The sequence below is a fragment of the Triplophysa rosa genome, linkage group LG10, assembly GCF_024868665.1.
Source record: "Triplophysa rosa linkage group LG10, Trosa_1v2, whole genome shotgun sequence".
NCBI lineage: Eukaryota > Metazoa > Chordata > Actinopteri > Cypriniformes > Nemacheilidae > Triplophysa > Triplophysa rosa.
Window position 1 is genome coordinate 17,767,089 of NC_079899.1, and position 23,706 is coordinate 17,790,794.

The following is a 23,706-nucleotide window of genomic DNA, read 5'->3' on the forward strand; positions in this document are numbered from 1 at the left end:
TGGATGTTGTGGAATATATATTTCGGGTGGACCAAAGAAGAATCGGTGGCATCGGGTCCGTGAGGCGGATGTTGAAGCTTGTACTTGTGCTGATTGTAAGCTGGTAATTTTCCACGAGCCACGAAGGGGAGTGGTTGCTCAAAATCAGGGTATGATACGCATGGCACGGGTCAGAGCCTGATACAATTGCCTTGTGATGGTCGCTATAAACTTAACTACCGCGAAATTAACTCCAATAAGGCAGTGATGTATGAATTGAAGGTAAACACGTTTAATCACTAAAAAACACAATAAACTACCCCTGCGATGGTTCATAAGGACGTGCAATGCGTGCATGTCCCCTCCGCCCTTGCACGTCACGTGACGCAACGCCACTTAAACGTCAGTTGATGGAAAAATACAGGATTTTGTGTGCCCAAAGTACTGTAGTGCATGTACTGAACAAAGAATGAGAAAAAATACACATTATAGCAGTTTATGTGTTTGAAAAGTACATTCCACAAGGTGAAAAATAAATGTACATTTTGCATGTTGAATATCTTATGTAGGGTGAGGGTCTAGCATGGGTACCTGGTCCATGCTGCATGTCTTTTACAATAGTTATTTAAACAACTAGTGTTACAGCAGTTTAGGACCAGTAATTTGGTAAATGATATGCTTAGCCTTTACCAACACAAACTCATCTTACGTCCAGTGAAGGTGAACATGTAATCCAATGGCAGCTGGTGTTCAGTTTTCTGAGAGTGACACCAGCTTTGCCACACTAAGATGTCTGTTTGTCTATATTATATGGCATAATTTGATAATCAGCTGTTGTGTGTAGATCAGATCTATATTCCGTTTTTATGTTTTATTACATTCAGGTCACAGGGTGCCATAAACTTTGGAAACGGATAAATGTGAGCTGGTGTAAATAAAGTAGAAGTCGTTGTTTACATGCCTGTGAGTAAAGTGCCACAGCCTAAATGTCTTGAAAACAGGTCATCGTAGTCAACATTCTCTGAACCCTGTGAAGCTTCATGTTCAAGGGAGAGAGTTGTTTTTTGATTAACATTGCATTATTTTTTACATTTGCCATGTGGGGTTGTATTGCAGTTCAGATTTTAAGCAAATTAGTTTTCAACTTTTTTTTTTGTAGTTCAGTGTGTTGTACATCTTATAAATGTTATAAGTCACAACCAAACCATTTGAACCCAGTAATAGTGGAACCATTCCATTTGTGCTACAATATTTTTGTTTTACAATGTTTACTTTAAGAGCAACATTGAGACTTGTGCATAGTTGTAAATAAAACAAAGTTTGTAACAGCTTTAAAGATCAGGCAATAGACAAATGTGCACTCAATGAAATAAGAAATGTCAAATGTTCCTCAGGCTATCACTTCATTTTATGTAACAGCAATGCTTCCTTGCTATGCCATTTCAGCTGTTTTTAATGGAGGAGAATACAAAACAATAAACCTTTGAAACGTAAAACCTCATCTGGTTTTGTTTATAGCAGGTCTCAGATCATGCACATGCACACAAAATGAGTAAATGCATCTTTGTCATAAAAGGGCGAATCCTCTGTCACAGCAATCAACATGAAAGACTGACATGTTTCCTATGTTAAAGTATGTCATCAATCACCACATGCCAAAGGTCTTGAGAGTTAACAGGGTCATAGGAGCGTCCGAAAGAGGTCATCTTAGTGAAGTGAGCAGTAGGAGGAGACGAAAGGAAAAGCATTGCACGTGCGTAGTAGAACATACATGTGAAACGCGGTGAGCTGCTCTGTTCAGGATTGGGCTGGGTTAAGCCCGTTCTATCTGGTCCAACCCTACTATTTACATATATTATCACGACATCACCCAAGAGGAACTGCACCTTCCCTGTCACTCAAACACGTTTGACAGTGTGCTCGTTGTCTTGTTAACCTGTGCTGTGACTCTTTGTTGTCTTGTTAACCTGTGCTGTGACTCTTTGTTGTCTTGTTAACCTGTGCTGTGACTCTTTGTTGTCTTGTTAACCTGTGCTGTGACTCTTTGTTGTATTGTTAACCTGTGCTGTGACTTGGGAGTTTTTCAGTAAAACTCATTAGCTCTATTGACTGATTTCTTAAATCGTAATGTTTCTTAAATCATTACTTTTGTAAAGTGGTCATCACACGCATGCACAAAGTGCATTACAAAACTATTACTAAAATGTGATGTATATCTTCTAATAAAAAGATAAGAATTATTTACATGGCAATTGTGGTTAGGGCTTATATAATTATTCACTGGCATATTTTCAAATTGTGCACTGTTTATGAAAACAAACCATTATTAGCCATTTTTTCTAGCCTGGGTTATTTACAGCGGTATCTTACTAATGGAGGTCACTATAAATATCTATGTCCTTCTTGAAAGGTGAACTTCATAACATCAAGGCAAACAATGAGGCAAGCCTCTCAGCACAGGAAGTTTGGCTGGGAAAGGACAATGTTTAGCTACAAAGAGCTCCCTCTAGCGACGGTAGAAAAAAACAAAACGGACGTTATTAAGGTTTTCCTTAATCTAGAAATTACATTGTGGCTTCCATTCAGTCAAACGCATCTTTGAACCCGTTGAAAAAGATTTTAGCACTGTTTATAATCAACTTTAAAGCAAATGGTCAACCGTGAACGATGTGATGGAGTTATTTAGCTCCATTCATACAGTAGTTGTATATTTAAAACTTACATACATAATAGTTTTTTAATACCAGAAATGTTCTGGAACTATTCAAAGTGATTGTAGTATGGTGCTGTAGTCTTTTAAAGAAAACAAATCCATTCCATTCTAAACAAATACATAACACCAATCCTAACAAAGCCTTCGCTACCAGAAACAATAGACAAAGCGCCATTGTATGATCAGGATATGACCTTTGACCAAGTGTTAAGAGAATGAGAACAACCACTGTCCATCCACACATCCTCCTTTAAAGTGATAGTTCACCCAATGAAAGTGAAAATTCTGTAATCATTTACGCACTCTCATGTCATTTCATACCTGTACAAATCACTTTGTTCTGATGAACACAGAGAAAGATATTTGTAAGAACGTTAGCAATTTTCAGTTCTGGGACATCATTGATTTCCATAGTAGTAAAAATTTAAATGGTAGTCAAAGGTGCCCCAGAACTGTTTGTTTTCCTAAAGTCTTCAAAATAGAAAATTTGTGTTCAACAGAACAAAAAAAGATACCATTTTTTTCCTACTATGGTAGTCAATGATGTCCCCGAGGTGAAAATTGCTAACATTCTTACAAATATCTTTCTTTGTGTATCTCTGATTTAACAAAGGACCCTGTACAAAACAGGTAAAGAAAAAGAGAAAAAGTGACAACTAAAAGTAACAAAAATCAGTTTGTTTGATTGTAGGTTTCATTATTATTTACAACTGTTGGGTCTTCTTCCTAAGAACTGTAAACTCACATTTCAGAGTAAGAGAGAGCTCTTGGAAAGAGAGAGACACGTCGTATTAAACGGTGGGGGCTGCGATGGATCCGGTTCCCACCAGTAAAGAGGGAATAAACACACTATCATTTGTGTTCTTGCTTGGCAGGTGGCCCGGTACTGTAACCCAACCTGCCTGAGCTCAATCGAATACTGACTGAATAACTGTCACCAAAAAAGGCAGACCAACTCATCAAAGCTCCCTCCACACATACATCACACCCTTCTTCTTCCTCTTCCAGTTGTCATGGTGATAGCTGTACTGGACATCCTCTTCAATGACACGACTGATCATGAGATAAACCACTAATACCTTCCCTTTTTAAAAGCAACCATGTGAAATAATTGTGTAAAAGGAGATTGTGTGTTAAAAACAATTGTGTTTATAGACAATTTTCCCATATGAGGCAATTACTCATTTTATGATGATAACAAATAAGACATTTAACAATGTTGTAACTTAAAACAATTCAAAAGAAAGACAAACACTTCATTTTAAATGATTATTTATTCTGTATTCCATTCCATGACACATTGGTCCAAATGGCACAAATAGATCTGGAGTGCAACATGTCCACATTTGTTGTCAGTCTCAAGCTCTACCCAGGGATTCATTTGCGTACTATACAAATTTAAGTCATTGCATTAATACAGCTTAAGGTGCAGATGAGCTTTGTCTGGTCACCTGAGTCAACTACAGTATATGAAGCATGGGCACAGACATTGCAACAAGCTGCTGTTGAAATGGAACCTGAGCCAGAGAGAGAGACACGGTATAAAGCAAAAGGTGCGAAAGGTCATTTGTGGGACGTACGCAGATGCAGAAGGAAAATAAGATTTATTTTTGTGGGTGCAACCAGTTCAACAGCAGCCAAAAGCTTGTATTGTTCGCACAGTAACCGTTTTAATCAGGTCCATTGTTTACGTAATATAGCTACAGTTGTGACATCACTGACTCCGCCAAAATTCCGTTCTTCTCGCAGGATTGTAACGGAAATGTTCTATTCTTGTACGTCTGGCCGGGGTTAAGGGAAGAGAGGGAGAATTCTTCTGCCTCATCAAACAGCAGCAATCTCTTTACTCCTCCTTTCACAAACTCATCCACTCATCAAGTCGGTCTCGACGGCCCCGAGCGTGTCTTCGCTCTATAAACAGACCAAAGCGCTGGTTAAAAATGGAACCGAGAGAAAAGGAAGAAGGTACAAGAGGCTATCCAATAATCTAAAATTCAAAAGCCAAATCATAAATGGGGAACTTGAAATTTCCCTGACAAGCCAGTTTGGAAACATGACTCTCGTGAATAACATAATAAACCCATCATTTCAAAACCGGTGTTTGTGTTTTTTCTGTGTAGTGCGCATTAGCAGTTACCTCAGTGTTTTCTCGGTGCTGCTATTTCTTCCACTGGGTTGAGAAGCTTTAAACTGGGCCTCCAGTCTGGAGTACAGACCGCCTGCAGGCTGGGACCACACAGACATGCAAAATATTGAAACTACCATAAAAATGACAATAAAACAGCAACAAAATTACTGAAGGTTTATGTGAAGTAGTTTAGGCAACAAAAGTTCCACTCCACCAAAAAGAACACACGTGAACATGAACAGAGTCTTGTAGACATTTATTAAACAGGTTTATCTAAGCAGGTAAGGACTGCTTTGTACCTCTTTTGTGTCTTTAAACTTTGTTTGCTCTTGGTCCCCGAAGCGCATTTTAGTGAGATTTGCTATAATCTCCTCCATTCTCCTTTGATCTGGAAAGAGCAATGTATAGACACGTCCATTAAGATCATCCTACAGAAGCTACATGAAAGCTATGTCAGAAGCACAGCCACAACTACATTTAAAAGACACCATCATAAATCAATGCCACATTTGCCATTTCAATACTCTTGTGAAAACCAACGATAGATTTTCAAGGGCTGTCAAGTCATGACTCTTTATATTATAACAGCTGCCCAACCACTGTGTCATTGTGAGGGTCTTTGTTAAAGAGGACCTGAATAAATGCATTCCTACCCTCCTCTCTCTGAGCATCTTGATTGTACCTCATGGAGCGAGTGCTATCCCACTTATTCTTCTGGATGCTGACGCTGAAAGCGTGAGAAACAGACAAAAGACACAGTGCTAAGTGTTTTATTCATAGGCCTAGAAATCCTTCATTCATGTGTCATGACTAAGCTGGAGGGCCAACACAATGCAGCATTAGCTAAACAGATCTACAACTGAGATCACTCCTACAGAGAACATAAAGTCTTTAGACTCACTCACATGAATGGGGTTGAATCTCGTGAGGGCACCTTTAAAACAAATAAATGAAGAGAGAACAGTAACACAAAACAATGTAACTAAACTAGGTTTTCACATTTTCTGTAGAAAACAAAGTAGGAATTCTGGGACACCAAAATGTATATTGCCACAGGTCCCTTATCCATTGAAAAAATTACAATTAGATAAAGGTTATTCGGCCTTAACTCTAAAAACATAATTCTTTTTACAGCGCAAAAAGTACAGGACAAGCTTTTCAAATCCCTACTTATACTAGTGACAAAAATGAATGGAGTTTCACACACCTTCTCTCCAGATTTCTCTTTACGCTGGAAATTCGGAGAGGACACTTGTCTTTTCAAAGGTTTGCCAGATTTTCTGGCTTTCTTTGCAGCTGTGTAAAAAGGTCACAAACCCCAACAAGCTCAATTATACACCGCCACCTGCTGACCATCAAGAGGTACTACTCATCATAGAAAATTACTAGTCATGCTTTGTGCATCGTTTTTATTTCACCTTGCTTTTTTGAGGTGTCTTCTTCATCCCCAACCTCATCTTCTGTGACCTCTGACCCTGTAGTGTACTCCTCCTCCTCAGACAGCAGAGACTGTGGCCGCTGGGAAACCACAAATTCATATTTTAAATAGGGGTGTCACAATATACCGGTATTGACAATCATTGTGATATTAAAAACCATGATTATAGATAGTGTGTTAATTCTACACATACGATAATATTGTGAATAATTCAGCACCCATTCAAGTTTGCCTTAAGAGCCACAATGGTTACAAACTCTCTCTCTCTCTCTCTCTCTCTAATGCCTACACAATTTAGTTAAAGTCACCATGAAATCAAACAGGAAAATTCTAAGTGTTTTACACAGTGTTGCAGTGATTATCATAAATGATCTGTCCGTGCACACCATTATTTTTTCCAAATTCATTTGCACTTAAAATCTTAAATCAAAAACATTAAGCTCCTCTCCCCCTCTCAACAACAACAACCACATGACATAAGCAGCAAAAAAGAGGTAGGACTATACTGACTGTCCAATGGCCAGGTATTTTTAGCCCTCCCCTCCAGACCCAACTTACAACAAACCAATCAAAAGGGGAAAGGCAAAATAAAGCCCCACCCTAATTTTTTTTCTAATTTCAGAAGCAGTTTCACACGGATATACGTCACGATATGGAAAAGAAGTCTTCTGTTTCACGGTGACTTTAAAGTGATAGTTCACCCAAAAATAAAAATTCCGTCATCATTTACTCACCTGTTACCTCACCAAACCTATAGAACTTTCTTTCTTCCGCAGATCACAAAAGAAGATATTTTGAAGAAAGCACTTGACCCCATTTACTTCTATTGTATGGATACAAAACCAATGCAAATGAATGGAGTCCAGTTAACAACATTTTTCTAAAAATCTTTTTTTGTGTTCTGCGGAAGAAAGAAAGTCATACAGGTTTGAAATGTCAAGAGGTTGAGTAAATGATGACAGAACTTTTACTATCACCAAGTGTGATTTGTAAAAAAAAAAAAGCATTTTTTATTCATAAAAAGTTCAATAGATATTGTGATAATATTGTTACTGAGAATTCTTTTGGTCACGATAACCGCGAAGTGAAAACCGTATATCGTGACACCCCTAATGTGAAATGTGCATGTGTGTGGCAATGATGTTACGGTACATTCACACGGGGCGTCAGCGTCAACGCTTGACGAAGGGCGTGTCTGAAGCGTGGCCAACACGATCATCATAGTGACAACAGCCAATCACATTGATCTCCGGTCTAGCATGAACGCAATTGGCTAGCACCTGCACTAGGTTATATACATAAGGCGATCTGATTGGCTGACGCCTGCGTTGGCGCTTGAAAAGTTGAGGCTGACGGACCCACAGTTCGGCAATGCATAACGTCACCCATTTAAAGTGAATGAGAAGCGTTAACGTGGATGCCCCGTGTGAATGAACAGTTACATTTAATGTTTGAAGAACTTGTTTCTCACCAGCTGGAGACTCCAGTTTTTTAACAGTGAAAACTGAAAATGAAAAAATAATTTGAGATTGGACAAACGAATTGAAATTTGCAATAAACTGACACACTATTCAACAAAAAAAAACAGGAAAGAAAATTCTGCATTGATGTTGGACAGATCATAAAGTTTAAATGTGAATAAGACAGGCATACTGTATGTTTTGGCAAACATAAAATTAAACACATAAACAACTTAATTAAAAAGCAATTTCAAGAGGAAAGTGAAACACTCACAGCAGTGTTTTCCCCTGGTCTGTGGGCTGTAAGCACCCCTGGATCAAGCATTATATCACAACTTGGCACACATTCAGTGCCTTTAGAAGGGCCCTCAGGACTACTGCAAAACAGCACAGATTAGAGTACAAAACACAGTCGACAGGACCAAAGTGAACCCACACTGGGCAGAGGATCAAATTAATCAAATATGGCATGTAACTAGTGCCATAAAGACCAAATCTTCCAGTTATTCAGGTTAGTGCTTTATTAATATAGTTTTGATACATTTACGCATTTGGCAGATGCTTTTATCCAAAGCGACTTACATTGCATGATACTATACATTTGTTTTTGAGTATGTGCAATCCCTGGGATCGAACCCATGACCTTGGCGTTGCTAGTGCCATGCACCACCACTGGGCTACAGAAAGCTTGATTTAACCCCCCTCACCCACACACACACTTTTGGTTACATGCTTCCAGCCAAACGAGTGCACTGTACTATTTTACTGTATTCTGACCTCTCGGGCACACACATAGCCTCTCTGTGCAGCAGTAGGTCATTCAGTATTCTGGTCTGGGTTGAGTTTACATTGTGATCGCTGCAGTCTCCACCATCTGCCGCACTCACAATGTGGTCTCTTGTTTTACAGCCCTGCACAGAGACACAAGCACACACAGAACCGTGAGGCAAGTTGAAAGGTCATCTGAGTTTGACAACATATTCTAAATGAACAAAACACACCGTGGGCATGGAGGAAGGGTCGAATCTTAGGACCCTCTGGTTGCAGCAGGGGTAAAGACCTATGCCATGCCATTTATGATCTGCCCCAATACCAGGATACACAACTGCCTCTGGGTGGTACCTACACTGGCCCAACTCTGTACACAGGAAAGCCTGCCAAAGGAATACAATAGTACTAATACTATAATAATATTGGACACACTAAATTAAATAAATGTTGTTAAAATGAATAAGAACGTGTTATTTTACAATATTAACAGTATTTAGGGTATGTCTAGATCACTAAACAAAGAAGCTAATTTGTAACATTGTCTTTGTTAAACTTTCCTGCTTCCATTAAAGCACTCAGATGCTCTTTGCAACCTTAGAAACTTAACAGAAAACCCTGCAGGTTTTACCTGTTTGCAGCGTGAGCATGTTAGGAAGTTGATGGTGCCCCAGATTCTCCAGTAGACCAAAACCCAGGACTTTAATTCTTCATAAAGCCCATTCACATATTCATGTACCTCCCAGGCCTTATGTCTGCGCAGACACATCACAACAGACAGCACGCATGCTTTTTAAGTCTACATCACAGCATTATCTTATAACTGAAAGTGACGTGTATGTGATTTCAAGAGAGTGTGTATAATATAACCTGGTGTGAGAGAATATAATATTTCCTCGGGAATCTATGTTGATTTTGTTTGGAACACAAGGGATTTTTTTCTCAGTTTCTTTGGTTAGAAGCTTAAGGCAAAGGCCACATCTGAAAAAAAATGGAACCACCATGTTTTATTACAACATACCGTAAATCCCCTCGACTCACCAGTAGAATAATTTGATACTTAATACAAATACGATAACAACTTTCACACATTTTTTACAAATTAGATACACTTGATTCTCACTATTAATATAGAGCTTTGATGTTACAGATAATACGTGACACATCCCATACAATGCAGATATTAAACCACAATTTGTGAATGTATAATGGGTGTGGATGAGTATTTCTGCATAAAAAGGAGTGACCAGTCAGTCCTGTTGATGTTATTAAGTACAATAATATTTTATGCTTTTGATATACTTTTACAGTTTTACACATTCTCCTCCAATACAATAGTGTCTTACCTGTACAGAGTAGATGCATTACGGAGGGAGTCATGATTCTGATAGTAAGGGTCAAACAATCTCTCGATCTTCTTCTGAAACAGTTTGCTGGTGAGGGGGGAAAATCATCACAAAAAGAGCGTTATAAAATATAAAAATATTTATTCATATTTTATATCATGATATCTGTATCTGTGGAAGTGAAGAGAAAAGTGTATACATTTTGTTTAAAATGTATTAAATACTTAGATTATCCTGTGCATTTAAATTGATTTTGATGTTCTCACGTTTTGAATTTGTCTTTTTTGTCCTTGAGGTCATCTGCTTCGTTGTGACCGAACAGATCAGCGATGCGTCCGGCCAGGTTGTTGTTGATGCAGCTCATATTGCATGGCGTTGCTATGATGGCATTCATGTGTGTGTGACAAAACTGGATACACTCATCCACCTTCAGGTTCACAAAACACATGAAAAATTAACTAACTGAAGTCTTTTCAATAAATGCACCAATCAACAAACATGCCGTCTACACTGCCGTACACTGCTCAGACAAACTGACACTATCACAACGATCAAACTGAAAGGACAAATTAACACCTGTTGGTGTTTTTGGATACATTTGTCTTTACCAGATGTTTGATAAGAATTACAATATAAAGTCTGAAGTTCTTGTTTGGGCAGTGCATAGAATTGTTTAAACGAATAACACAAAAATGATGAAACAGCCATCATGCATCATGCTTTGAACGTGCACTACCCTCTAAACGTCACCCAGCTCAGAGCACGTTTACTACGTTACCAAAAACACTGTTAACCCTCACATGACTTACTAAAGTTTCCATCTTCAAGAACTCGGAGGAGATCAGGATTGAGATGACATTGCTGTGCTCTGCAACCAAACACCACATAACATAACCGACAACATCACAAACAGCGAAACATCAAACTCACAGCCAACGCACGACCACTTGAAACACCATCCACCACTTACAAACACCATTCAGCCATATCAGAGACTGTACACAAGACCTCCGATGGTATCTTTGATTCATGTAATCTTAAACACAACAGCAAAAGCACAAAGACTGTCTCTAACCGTTCCCAAAAGACAATTACCCAGTTTGGGTTTTTCAATGTGTTTCCCGTGCGGATGTTCCGTGTTGTGACTCTTGACGTAGTTCATGAGCCAGTCGAAGATCTGGACGTCACAGTGGACGGAGATGTCCACCTCGTCCCAACGTTGAGGGTCCACAGAGAGATACTCTTCAAAGTAACGCATCTCTCTCACCAGGAGGTTTCTTGGACACACAAAGTCCTGCTTCAGGTTCTTTGCTTCATCACATACGTGAATTACCATGTTGGGACTGTGGAAAAGGAATGCCAGAGGTGAGGAGCTTCAATTTTTTCATACCCTGTCTGAACAATATGAATGTACCTCACCTATTATTCCCTTCCGTCTTCTCCACCTTGTCTGCAGGATCTTCATCGTCATTCTCCACATAGGCTCCTCGAGGAGTAGGAACCACAGTGTGGCCTGCTGATAAAGTACTCAATGTATATCAACGGTCCCAGGAGCACTTATGTAACATAAAATAAAATCATGTGAAATTCAAAAGTTCAGCACTTAATAAAAGGCTTTGGGTATTTTTGCCCAAGCCCCTCCCACTGACTCACCTGACACTGAGAGAGTGCTCTGATTGGTCTCTGGTTCTCCCGTCTCGCCAGCGTTATCCAGGAGGTTGGATTTGATGTATGAGGAAAATGATTCTGGTGGGGAGCTCACTGCTCCGGTCAGCGGGTTACATTGGTCGTCAAGATGAGGGAAACTGCCTGTAGTTTTCAGTTCTTCAAATCTCTGTGCACACTGAAAAACATAAGAGGATAAACCGAACCCATCAAATTCAACATTTCTCAACATGTAAAAGAAACAGTGCCAAAGAGTACTGAAATAAAAATGTGAGAGGACAGGACCTGACTTCTTTTAAAGGGATAGTTCACCCGAAAATTCTGACATGAATTACTCACTCTCTAATTGTTCCAAATCTCAATAAATTTCTTTGTTTTGGTGAACACAGAGAAAGATATTTGGATGAACGCTTGAAACCAAACAGTTCTTGGCCATCATTGACTACCATAGAAAAAATGACAATGGTGGTCAAAAGTGCCCCAGAACTGTTTGCTGTCCTACATTCTTCAAAATAACTTCTTTTGTGTTCAACAGAACAAAAAAGTCTTTGAAAATGATAAAAAGATCTTTCCCTACTACGGTAGTCAATGGGGTCCAAGAACAAGTTTGGTTATAAACATTCTTACAAATATCTTTCTCTGTGTTCATAAGAACAAAGACATGTATACAGATTCGGAACAACTCAAGGTGAGTAAATGATGACAGAATTTTTATTTTTGGGTGAACTATCCCTTTAATGGATCCAGAAGTAGGAATAATAGGAAAACTCTGAGCCACACTGATGAGGTTCTTTGCATCACTTACTTCTTTTGGTGTGAACCCTGGGACCAACTTGGCAACATTCTCCCAGTTGATTGGCTGAGGCGTTGCCCATAGTGAGCTCAGGACCATATCCAGGACCAGGAGGTTGTTGTCATATGGGAAGTTATTATTAACAGAGCAAACACGATTCATTTCTGTGGTGCAGAGAGAAAAAGAACTTTACAAAATAAGCCAACTCTTTACCATCTTTTGTGTTTTGTATCATTGTACTTATGTAAAGGAGGGACAATATGAAGAATTGACCGCTGTCATTGATGTCTGGCAATGTGTTTCAAAACAATGCTGAGAAATCGCGACTTTTACAATTCGCTACGTGGAGTTGCAATACTAACTTGCAATGACAGCGTCCCCTCATTTTAATGTCTCGCATCCTCTAAAGAGAATGCTAAACTAACACACGGTCACATCACACATTTTACCCTTTTCCAGAATTATGCGTTGTTTCTTCTGGTAGTGACGCTCCCCTTTCATTCCAGCTGAGCGCTGATGAGACGAGCTGGATATAAATAGCATTAAACGGATGCCGAGGATAGCAATGTTCACATCCAGACAGCGTTTACAAATAATAAGAAAAACAAATGCATAGCTTTTACAAGCCTGATCGAAACTTTGCAGAGCATGATTTTGCAGACTCGTATTCTCGTCCTCGGATCTTGTTAAAATACCAAGTGTCTGATAAAAAGCGCTGAAGCGTGCACGCACACCGGTCCGGACATGATGATGTTTCAGATGCAGTCTCCCTCCTCCGACGCTTTTAAACCACTCCTGCCTGAATGCTGAGATGTGATGGGCGGACTGAGAGCTGTATCAGCGCCTACTAAAGGCTTAATAAGAAAACTGACAAAAATGTTCAAGGCCGATTCAGGACAGATGAGTAATTCGGCGTTTCCTGCTCTCTCGTTATGTTGCGCTCTGTATTTCCGGTGCCGCAGTGCAGCAGGTGACAGGCGGCGTTCCCGTTGCGTAGCAACAGAAACAGCAGCAACATTACATTTGATTACTGAGTTTTTTTTATTAATCTGGGGCTCAGAGAACTAAATACTACTTCGATCATTTACCTTAAAAATATTTTGATCTATTGACTAGACTAGACTAATATTACTAGACTCTTGTCTTTTGACCAGATTAAATATTACTAGATTAATTAGTTCCTTTAAATTACTTCAAGTAAGGTTTTGCGACTCATATCTATATATGAATAAACCAGTAAGTAGATTTTACATGCAAACAGACTTTAATTTCTAATCATTTTAATATGATGTATGTAATCCTCAAATTCATCAAAATTGACTATAGTTAAGTATTTTTAAAGGATTTACTCAGAATATAATTGCTTATATGTACATAATTGCACATTGAGGAAATTATAAGATAAACATGAAAATACAGAAATATCCACAATTTATACATGATTTTATACATGATGCGACAACTTAAAACAGGACAGAAACATGAACAACTATTCTCCTATAGTGAAATTTGTAAATAAAATCAAATTGAAATGAAAGTACAGACTGGGAACTCGCAATTGAACGAGATCAAATGCACTGCATACTTGAATAGCAACATATTTGTAACCTTTTTTAATTTTATGCTCGATGTGAACATATTCAAATTAATAAAATTATTATTCAAAATAAATTATTAGGTCATTATGCTGAAATACTAAACACATTTGAACAAATATTGATAAACACAGAGATCCTAACAGTCGACAAGAAATTGCTGAATAAAAATCTATGATACATTCCACTGATTATCAGGGAGCTGAGTATAACCATTCACCTCTGCTTTTCACGCACACACACAGGTTAATTATAAGTCTATCTTTTCTGATGTTATGTCTACATTGTTTCTGCTGTCATTTGTGGAAGGATGTACTTCCAGGGCACTGTGAGGGTCATGTGTTTCCCCATACACAGATTCCATGAGCTCATGTGGTTCTGATAAGCCATGGAAGGCAGGAGTGGAGTTGGAAGCTGAAGGAGAAGCTGAATTTAGAGCAATTTGGGATGATGGCAAGTTCTGAGCAGCCTGCTGGGCTTGTGCCAGCCTCTCCAATTCTGCATGCTTTCGACCTCTCCTCCGGCCCAACACTTTGACGTAGTTGGCAGGGATAAGTCCAGTGGTCTGTCCGTCCACACTGGCCAACAGCCAGCCACGTACCCTGGGTTGTTGTTCTAGAAACCAGAGTCACAAACACCATGTACAAGTTGTAAATCTGTCAGTAACAAGGACAAAACTGACTTATTTTAAATGAGAGCTTGACATTAGCCAGATATAAAATATAAAAAAATAAGGGATGGGATTGGTTTAATATAAAATATATGCAAAAAAGCATTATTTTACCCTTAGGGGCCAAGTTAAGCATGTCCCCAGCCTGTAGTGAGATCTCCTCCTCGGACGAAGCTGTGAAATCATATTCAGCTCTTGCTACCACATGGTCATCTTCCCCACTTGCCCAGCTAGTGGCTATAATACAGAATGCACAGACACTTTAGCAGTCCCAACAAACACAAAAGTACAGATAGAGATACACATAAGGCTGTATATTCAGACACACTGGTGCACACGGGATGACTCAATGAAGGTACAATAAAATAAATGTCAGAAAAGTAATGAGTGAATAAATTGGCCAACTTCTCACCATTTTCCTCAGAACCCTCTGCAGACCTCAAAAGCCTCCAGATCAAATATGGCCCCCCGAGAACTACAGCAAAAAACAAGAAAATGGGCCATGATTTGACAGAATTCACCCTGGGGTCATCTATCCCTGCTCCCCCTGAAGCTGACACCACGGTGGAGGTTGCACTGTCCGCCCACAGGTCATCCACCTCCGAATCCGCACGTAATCCCAGCAGCCTCTGTAGTCTGCGATACAGATATCTAAGGGTCCTCACCAAGGCGAAAGCAGACAGCACTTTTGTGAAATGAATACGCAGACGAGAGAAGTGATTAGCAACATCTAGAACAGCACGGAAGCTGTTGTACACAGCAGAGAACGTAGCGTCCATCATCATGCTGACCGACGAGAAGGCGTGGACAATGCTCTCGATGGACTGAAACGCTCCCCGGCTGCTCTCCTCTGCCTGCTGAACAAACTGGCTGGGTGGGATGTCATCGTTTTGGTAACGGTTATAACCCAGGCCACCTCCAATTCCGTAACCGCTGTAGCTGTGGGGGCTGTAGCCCCCATAAATGGAGCTCCCATAAGGGCTGTATGAGGAGTGAAATGAGCTGTAGGTAGGACGGTATGTCTGTTGGACAGGTCTGGGAGGGATGGGTGGTGCCACACGTGTTAGAACCGGAGGACCAGACACTGATGGGCCTCTCTGTGCTGTTGATCCAAAGTCAGCAGAGCTAGACATAAAAAAGAAAAGAAAATGAACTGTCAACCACATATCTAAAATAGTGTTATAATGTATTTTTAATAAAATAATATTTTTTTATATTTGTCACTGTCTTCCTAACCAAAAGCAAAAAGAAGATGACAGCATGGCAAACATGGAGTGTAAAATGTGTGGATAGTGAGAGGTTGACATGCGGCTGAACTTTGACACATGCAAACTCTAACTGGTTTACATAACATCAACAACACAAAAAGAACCAACGAAGACAAAACTCAGTTGGACAGTATGCCTCTCTGCATAAGTCAATATGTGCGTATTATAATTAAATAGCAATTTGTACTTTCATATTTGACCTGTATTTTTTATTTGGATATCTCGACAGCTAACGTTAACAAGTTGGCTATCATCCGTACACTCAGCGTTTTCGATATGCTAACGAAAATGAAACGAGTTTTTACAAACCGATAGTTTAGTGGTGCAGGTATTGTTCCTGGGATTCGGCGTTCCCATGGTTTTGGTGGAGGCTGGGACATTATTTTATTTTCAGACCAAAGTTAACCCCGATGCTCAAAGTAGCCTCGTGAAGAAGAACGGGTTCCCACTCAGACTTAAGCAATCCATCCGTCACATCGATCTGACTGTGTTTCACACTAGACTAAAACAATCTAACACCGAGTCGAGGTGCGGATTTAATTTATTTTTAGATTGTTTTCTTGCTTGTCATAATATTGTTGTTGACTATTTAACGTTCAGTGAGATGTTGTTTTTCAGTATTTAATTTAAGTAAATTGACACTAAGCTGGTTGTACATACGGGTAAAAGACGATGATCGATAACTCGTGAGTGACTAAATGTAACATTTTAACGCTACACCGAATCATGACTTAAGGTTTTAATAACTCATACACAAAACGTCACTAAATAATCTACATTTACTTTGTTTAAAAGCTTTTTGTCAGAAGTGGGATTTGAACCCACGCCTCCATTCGGAGACCAGAAATCTCTCAACCTGAGAAGGACTTGATGCCTTGAGTCTGGCGCCTTAGACCGCTCGGCCATTCTGACAGAGCTGCATTAGATCGGTAATTACTTGTGTCTTTTGCGAACCGCATGTAGTAATGATAAATGATAAACAATAAATAGTTAATTGTGTAATGCAGGATTGTTTCGACAGAATGAACGTACATGAACGTAAATTAAATTCACATGAATGTAGGTTAACAGAAATTCTAATGGATTAAAATTGGTTTTAATTAAAACCATTTTTGTCTGTTGGTGGGATACCTGGCGGAAACCAATAGAACACATTGTAATGTATAGAGTACAGATCACTTGAATTTAACCATACTTGGAATTTTGTTGTGGTCTAGTTTGACTGGTCGCACATATCTTTGTCTTTCCATAAGATGGCGCTGCAGCTGTTTTACCTCGATTTGGATCTAGTTTACCACTTTTGTAATCTATTATAAATGTGTGTCTCTGGAGAGTTGCTTGGACAGAAATAGATCAGATTTCCAGCACCAGTGAAACACGAGTTGATAAAGATCAAACGGGATTTGTGAGAGAGTCCTGAAGCCAGCCAAGAGCAGGATTAATTGTTTCAATCAATAATTTAATGGTTGCCCACCCAGTGGTTTAATAAATCTATTGCTATTCCTGAACGCAGTCCACAAAAGCACTTCCTTAGCTCAGTATGCTCAGTAAAATGTTTTTTTTTCACATAGTACACTCAAATTTTGAGACACTTGATATAACGCACAAGCATCATCTCACGATAAATACTGTATTTGCAAAATGTAATATTATACAAAAAAGACAGACAAAGACGTTAAGATGTCCCCATCAAAAGAAATTTACAAAAGTGATTTTGTCCATAGAAAGCACTTTAAATACAAGTAAGTAACTTTATGGTTTCAGCTAAGTTTTTGGAGAATAAAATGTCAAAATTTGGTTGAAATGATGTTTCATTGTCATTCAGTGTAACACAATATTTATGTACAAATTCAAACAACATGCTTATTCTGACTTGTACATATTAAAATAGATAAAAGAATAAGGGAGCATATTACATTTTATTGTGCTTTAAATGAGTAAAAAATTCTTATTGACAAATGGGCAAAACCTAGAATAGTGGCAAATACAAAAAATGTAAAATTACAACTAATTAGCATTTGGGGTGAAAGTAATTAGTCTTTTAATAAGTCATAAATAGATTTTTGTTTTAAAAAATGCCTGACAAGATTGTAACACTGAATGACATTTTAGTGGGTGTCTTCTGTAAATCAGGGAAAATGTATGATATTTATGTTATCATGAAGAAAAACAAAATGCTAATAAATTAAACAGAAAACTTTTTTTAAAGCAGTATTACACTTTTCCCCTTATATATATTTGACCCTTATATTTATTTAAAAGATTGTATGTGGTAAAGTAACATATACTGTACATGCTTTAAAGGGATACTTAAAGAAATACCCCAAAATGAAAATGCTGTCATCATTTACACACCTTCGAGTTTTTCCAAATCTGTATAAATTTCTTTGTTCTGATGAACAGTGAACACAGAGAAAGATATTTGGAAGAATGCTTATAACCAAACAGATATTGCCCCCAATTGACTCCCATACGAAAAATTACTTATGTTGAACACAAAAGGAGACATTTTGAAGAATGTAGGACCGCAAACAGTTCTGGGGCACTTTTGACTACCATTGTATTTTTTTCCTACTATGATAGTCAATGGGGGGCAAAATCTGTCTGGTTATGAGCATTCTCCCAAATATCTTTCTCTGTGTTTATGAGAACAAAGACATTTATACGGATCTGGAACAACTCGAAGGTGAGTAAATGATGGCAGATTTTTCATTTTTGGGTGAAGTATCCCTTTAACAAGGAAATATAACGATGATAAAAGACATTAGCCATTTGGTCCAAAGGGCTTATTCTGTGAAAATGAAAATTCCCCCTTTTATACAGTAAAATAGACAGTGAAAAGTTCAGGTGATGAACAGGTGGAAGGTAATGATACAAAATGCTTATTATGACAGTCCAGAGTTTACTTTGTCAATTTATTTCACTTAAACAGACAAACGTTTCAAAGTCATTGTCATTCATAAACGACCAAATGAATGACACAAGTTCCACGTATAGCTAAATATTACGATTCTTACAGCCATTCATCTTACTTACAGCCATTCATCTTAAAGGTGCGGCGGCCTCGTTACGTTGGGATGCCGAGTTCAACTTCACAGCCATACGGTAGCTGGCCGGCAGATGTCGTCATGACGCACGACTCCATCGCTTTGACGCGGCTTTACGTCCAACCAATCAGCAGCAGTTTCCGAAGCCCAGGAAAGAAGCAGATGATATGGCAGCTTTGTGAGCGGCCAGGTGGAACTCGCTTTTGTTTGATCGGGCTGACAGCGGATCATGAGTACACTTTAACCCGCATACTGCAGCGGGGATCCGGGGACAAAGATGATTTATCTCATATTAATTTCTGCCTTTTCAGGGGCCATCGTAACCGTCCTTTTGCAGCTCTTACTATTGTACCGGAGGAGCCCCGAGCCTATCGCTAGGACTGTGCAGTATGTCAAAGCAGTTCCTGATCCCGCACTTAAGGATTACTTTAGCAACCAACAATCCGAATCAACGCAGCCGCAACAAGACATCACATCATTCGCCTCCAAACAACCAGAGGCATCTTCTCCCAGACAGCAAGACACCACAGTCTCCGGCGGCGGCAGCAGCCCTAAACAACAGCCGTCCTCGCCACCGCCTTGTCAAAGCGACTCCCTGCACACCTCCAAAGCGGAGACGTGCGATTTTCTCAATGCCATATTTCTGTTTTTATTCCGAGAGCTGCGTGACACTCCGGTGGTCAGACACTGGATCACCAAAAAGATCAAGGTGGAGTTTGAAGAGCTCCTCCAAACCAAGACAGCCGGGCGTCTGCTCGAGGGGCTTAGCTTGCGGGATATATCACTGGGTAATTCTGTGCCCGTCTTCAAAACGGCCAAACTCATGAAACCCGTGGCTGTCAATGAAGACAACATGCCAGAAGAGCTGAATTTCGAGGTTGACTTGGAATACAACGGCGGCTTCCATTTGGCCATTGATGTTGATTTAGTGTTTGGTAAATCCGCTTATCTGTTTGTCAAAATGACCCGGGTGGCGGGCAGGTTGAAGCTGCAGTTCACCCGCATGCCTTTCACGCACTGGTCCTTCTCTTTCCTGGAGGACCCGCTCATAGACTTCGAGGTGAAGTCTCAGTTTGAGGGTCGTCCTCTGCCCCAGCTCACCTCTATCATAGTGAACCAACTCAAGAGAGTTATCAAGAGGAAGCACACCTTACCAAATTACAAAATAAGGTAAAATCGCCATGTCTTTTTGGGGTGATCTGCATTGCTTTTGCAACATCTTATGCCTTTTCCTTGTTTTCTGTCATTTAAGTCTCTCTGAATGGCAAAAGACTGAGTTTTAAAGAAGATATTGCTGAGATTATTATTTTGAAAGGATAGTTAACCCAAAAATGACATTTCTATCATTTTATCACCCTCAAGTTGTTTCAAACCTGCATAAATGTTGCTATTCTGCCAAACACACACAAAAAAGATATGGAACAATGTTTGTAATCAAACAGTTCTTGGGCACTACTGTAGTAGTAGCAAACCTACTATGGTAGTCAATGGTGCCCCGGAGCTGTGTAGTGTCCCACATTCTTTAAAATTTCTGCTTTTGTGTTCAACAAGAAACACAAGAAAAATTATACAGGTTAGAAACAACTTGAGGGGGAGTAAAATGACAGAATATTTATTTTTGGGTGAACTGTTCCTTTAAGTGTGGGTTTTTTGGTGCGTTTTCCCATCTGAAACCTGAAATGTCCACCTTCCCCCTTTTGCTCACGATTCCCTTTTACTCTGCTCTTATTATTGACTGTTAAAAGTGAAAATATCTCCGGGTTTGAGTTGCTTCCTGTTAGCTGAGAAATGTATAAATTCAGTGACTAAGATGTTCAGCCAAGCCTTTGAATGATTAGTTAGTTGCCAGATCCATCCACCTATCTTACTGCTCTCTATTACTCCGCAAAACTTGGCCCACCTAAACCTCTGGGTCTAATGGGAGCCAGTAAACATTTAGTCATCTTAGTGTTTTTTAATTTTCAGCTGTGATGGGTAGTTTTTTTTAAGAAGTCATTTGATAAGAATCAAATAGACATGGTGCACAAAATGATGCCACATTCTTGTGTTTTTTGCCTCATTTGTCGAATCGCTCATCTTTCTGGTGTGTTGTTGACATACTGTGAGTCTGTGACTGTGTACAATCAGAACGCTTATTGTCAAGTCAAACACAACGTTTAGCAAAGCAACACTCCACACTGACAGCAGTAGTGATTTTATTTATTTAGGTAATTATAGTGTCTGTGAAAGAGAAAAAACGGCTAGATGAATTCACTATGTAATCTTCATCAGTGCGGATGGATCGTTTGAACTTTGACCCCACGCAGCTGGAATTGCCAGTTGTAAATTAAATCAGTGCACTTTCTGTTGCGTCACACTTATCTATTGATTAAAGTGTCTCAGTGGAAGAGCGTGATCAGTGATTATACTATAGACCTTTAACAGTGACCCTTTTTAAAGCTGTCTTTTAATAACATTTTACTTTCTTCCTGATTCAGCAAAGTGGCATTGCATGCTGTTCCCTCTGTTGTACACCATAAGGACCCGTGCCGCAGAAATTATAGTGATAGTTCAGCCAAAAATGAAAGAAAAGACACTTGTTTCTTTACTTTTTGTGGTGAACCCTTAAATCATGTGACATAAGTCTGAGAAAGAGCAGTACGCTTGAAACCTCACTTCAAGTTATATCTACCCAATTTGTGCTTTTACTTTATGTATCAGCACAGAATTGATGTGCTAGTCATGGTTTTCCTTAGAGTTTAATGGTGTTTGCTTTAGGGCTTGAGATTAGTACTTACTGTTTAATTTCTCACGAGGGAGGTAAAGATAAGGTGACGGCATTCTCTTGTGAACTGTTTGAAAGGGAAATTTGTTGAACTTGCAAACAACAGAGCAGTTATATCGCCCAGGGATGGATGTGTGGGATGGTTGTGTTACAGATGGAGGAGGTGTTCAGAACTGGACATGAGCCTGTGTCAATGAACGTAGATTACAAAGTGTGACTTAATTGCTCTTAATAAATTGATGCGGTGTGGACTCAATACATTCAGTCTGTTTGCATGAATAATAGTTTATAATGATTTATGACTGTTTAGGGAAAATTATGATTGGGAAGGAATAGTTCACCCAAAAAACACATTTCTTTTCCATTACAGTAAATGGTGACCAAAGCTGGTGAGATACCGAATGAACAACTTATTTATTAAACAAATGCTGACTAAGTCTGCGCTGACTCATATTCGCCAAGGCTTTTCAACAGCAAAATGTGATCATTTCGTTAGCAGACACCGTGCTGTAAACCTATTATGCTGATCCTGCTCCTTTATCCAAATGTAGAATCTTAACAGTCTTAAAGACAGGTCAACAGGAGGTATTAACTTTAAACAAAGTTATAGCTCCATTTACGTCTATAGCAGCGTTGTGATGTCTCTTTATTATAGATGCATCTCATTCTGTCATATGCAGTCAAGTACAGTGAAGCGCTTTACAGTTTATCGTTAGGTAAAGTGTCATGCTCCAAAATAATGCAATTCAGTGTATGGGATAGCTGTAGCTCTGCGTGGGAATCTATAAAAACCCTACACAGTGTGATGTCATCACAGTGTGATGGTGCAGTCTTGGATGGGCTCCATGTCACAGATGGCTATAACTTGAGTTTAGTCTGCATTTATTTGCTTAAAGAGATACTTCACCCCCAAAACATTCTGTCATCATTTATTTACTTTCAAAACTGTATATGTCTGAGACTTTCTTTTGTGTAACGTCTCAGTGTCAATAAAATGGAAGTCAATGGGGTCTATGTTGTTTGGTTACAAGCGTTCCTCTAAATATCTTCTTTTGTGTTTTGCATAAAAGTCATACAGATTAAAGGAAATTATAAAACCCTTTATACCATTTTGTTTTAAAGTGTGTGTGTGTGTGTGTGTGTGTGTGCGCGCGCGCGCGCGTGTGTGTGTGTGTGCGTGTGTGTGTGTGTGTGTGTGTGTGTGTGTGTGTGTGTTGCGCATTACTACTTCTCAGAATGTTGTAATTAGAGATGTACTTGTGTAGGTTTGTCCCTCCCCATCATCATTACAGTGAAGGAAATTATCACAAATCAATTATGAATGGTGGTCTTGGATGTTTGATATATGGTACGGTGTAGTAATAACTGTCTGTTTGTGCATGTAAGAACAAGTTTTTGTGATATCTGTCTTGTAAAATAGACTGGTCTCCAGTTACCCCAGTTTATGTCACGTCTGGTGTCTCTTCATGTACAATGGTTATTGATAGGTGTTTAGTGACAGCTTTGTGCTGTAGAAGATCGAGTGACTCCAGCCTCCAGCAGGTTTTAAGGCACTTCCATCCCAGTTGGGGATGATTTGTAAAATACTGAGAGGCGAGCACCCTATCATTACATTGCCCTTGAGCAGGACAGGTATAGTGTGTGTGCGGCTCAGGACAAATTTTCCTGACTGTGCTGATTTAATGGTTGAGTTCCTCAGAGGCAATAGAGAAACACACTCTCAGTAGAAAAAGACGCTGCGTTCAATACATCCATCCACCTGTGTGACAATGATGGAGTTTGACTTTTTAAATGTCTGGTACAGGAGGAATCAAGAAATGTCAGCTGCATTTGTTTGAAAGTGTCAACTAACTTACAGCATCTTTCTGTGGAGCCTACAAGAAATAATCTCTCATTATTATAAAGAATAAAAATTCTGTTATTATTTACTCACACTCATGTTGTTCGAAATATGTATCCTTTAAAAAAATCGTCACACTTTTCCAAACTCTAATTGAGAGCAGTGTGAGGATTCTTCAAAATTTGCAGGAACAGTTTAAAGAATTAAAACAACATAAATGTAACTTTAGGTA

General features: G+C 39.2%; 3 protein-coding genes and 1 non-coding gene across 10 annotated transcripts in view; 1 reads left to right on the forward strand and 3 right to left on the reverse strand.

The window, feature by feature from the left end:
• Window positions 1-3,949: 3,949 nt before the first annotated feature.
• On the reverse strand, window positions 3,950-13,396 carry sanbr (SANT and BTB domain regulator of CSR). Of its 4 annotated transcripts, none has more exons than XM_057344705.1 (21): window positions 12,740-13,396; window positions 12,303-12,454; window positions 11,486-11,675; window positions 11,252-11,348; window positions 10,928-11,175; window positions 10,642-10,700; window positions 10,099-10,259; window positions 9,833-9,919; window positions 9,357-9,467; window positions 9,118-9,241; window positions 8,720-8,872; window positions 8,496-8,629; window positions 7,993-8,092; window positions 7,730-7,762; window positions 6,239-6,338; window positions 6,028-6,116; window positions 5,726-5,754; window positions 5,474-5,547; window positions 5,120-5,208; window positions 4,830-4,918; window positions 3,950-4,603 (listed from the first exon to the last, which is right to left on the reverse strand). In XM_057344705.1, exons 1-21 carry the CDS (start codon window positions 12,831-12,833, stop codon window positions 4,567-4,569), a joined length of 2,250 nt encoding a protein of 749 aa, XP_057200688.1. In that variant the 5' UTR covers window positions 12,834-13,396; the 3' UTR covers window positions 3,950-4,566. The 4 variants fall into 4 exon arrangements, with proteins under 4 accessions (XP_057200688.1, XP_057200690.1, XP_057200689.1 ...); XM_057344707.1 differs by having other exon boundaries at window positions 11,252-11,345; window positions 12,740-13,395; XM_057344706.1 differs by having other exon boundaries at window positions 3,951-4,603; window positions 7,993-8,095; window positions 11,252-11,345; window positions 12,740-13,393.
• Window positions 13,397-13,569: 173 nt separating this feature from the next.
• pex13 (peroxisomal biogenesis factor 13) lies at window positions 13,570-16,274 on the reverse strand. The gene is made up of 4 exons (XM_057344708.1): window positions 16,133-16,274; window positions 14,968-15,680; window positions 14,670-14,792; window positions 13,570-14,500 (listed from the first exon to the last, which is right to left on the reverse strand). The coding sequence occupies exons 1-4, from the start codon at window positions 16,201-16,203 to the stop codon at window positions 14,136-14,138; spliced, it is 1,272 nt and encodes a 423-aa protein (XP_057200691.1). The 5' UTR covers window positions 16,204-16,274; the 3' UTR covers window positions 13,570-14,135.
• Window positions 16,275-16,623: 349 nt separating this feature from the next.
• On the reverse strand, window positions 16,624-16,735 carry trnal-caa (transfer RNA leucine (anticodon CAA)). Its single transcript has 2 exons — window positions 16,698-16,735; window positions 16,624-16,669 (listed from the first exon to the last, which is right to left on the reverse strand). It is a non-coding gene; the product is annotated as a tRNA-Leu (tRNA).
• A 2,259-nt stretch (window positions 16,736-18,994) lies between these two features.
• pdzd8 (PDZ domain containing 8) overlaps window positions 18,995-23,706 on the forward strand; it is a 32,239-nt gene continuing 27,527 nt past the window's right edge. For all 4 annotated transcript variants that reach the window (XM_057344699.1, XM_057344701.1, XM_057344700.1 and 1 more), the window contains exon 1: window positions 18,995-20,040. In XM_057344699.1, the coding sequence (XP_057200682.1) occupies window positions 19,148-20,040 (893 nt within the window). In that variant the 5' untranslated portion in view covers window positions 18,995-19,147. The remainder of the gene's footprint in view (window positions 20,041-23,706) is intronic.

What these genes read in the sequence shown, in the direction of transcription:
- sanbr (XM_057344704.1), bottom strand. Translation starts at nt 12,833, where the DNA reads ATGCTATTTATATCCAGCTCGTCTCATCAGCGCTCAGCTGGAATGAAA. An exon ending in ACGCATAATTCTGGAAAAGG is followed by an intron (nt 12,455 to 12,739) that starts GTAAAATGTGTG and finishes TCTGCACCACAG; the next exon opens with AAATGAATCGTGTTTGCTCT. An exon ending in CATGCTCACGCTGCAAACAG is followed by an intron (nt 8,873 to 9,117) that starts GTAAAACCTGCA and finishes TTCCTTTGGCAG; the next exon opens with GCTTTCCTGTGTACAGAGTT.
- pex13 (XM_057344708.1), bottom strand. Translation starts at nt 16,203, where the DNA reads ATGTCCCAGCCTCCACCAAAACCATGGGAACGCCGAATCCCAGGAACA. An exon ending in AGAGGGTTCTGAGGAAAATG is followed by an intron (nt 14,793 to 14,967) that starts GTGAGAAGTTGG and finishes TCTGTATTATAG; the next exon opens with CCACTAGCTGGGCAAGTGGG. An exon ending in GCTTAACTTGGCCCCTAAGG is followed by an intron (nt 14,501 to 14,669) that starts GTAAAATAATGC and finishes TCTGGTTTCTAG; the next exon opens with AACAACAACCCAGGGTACGT.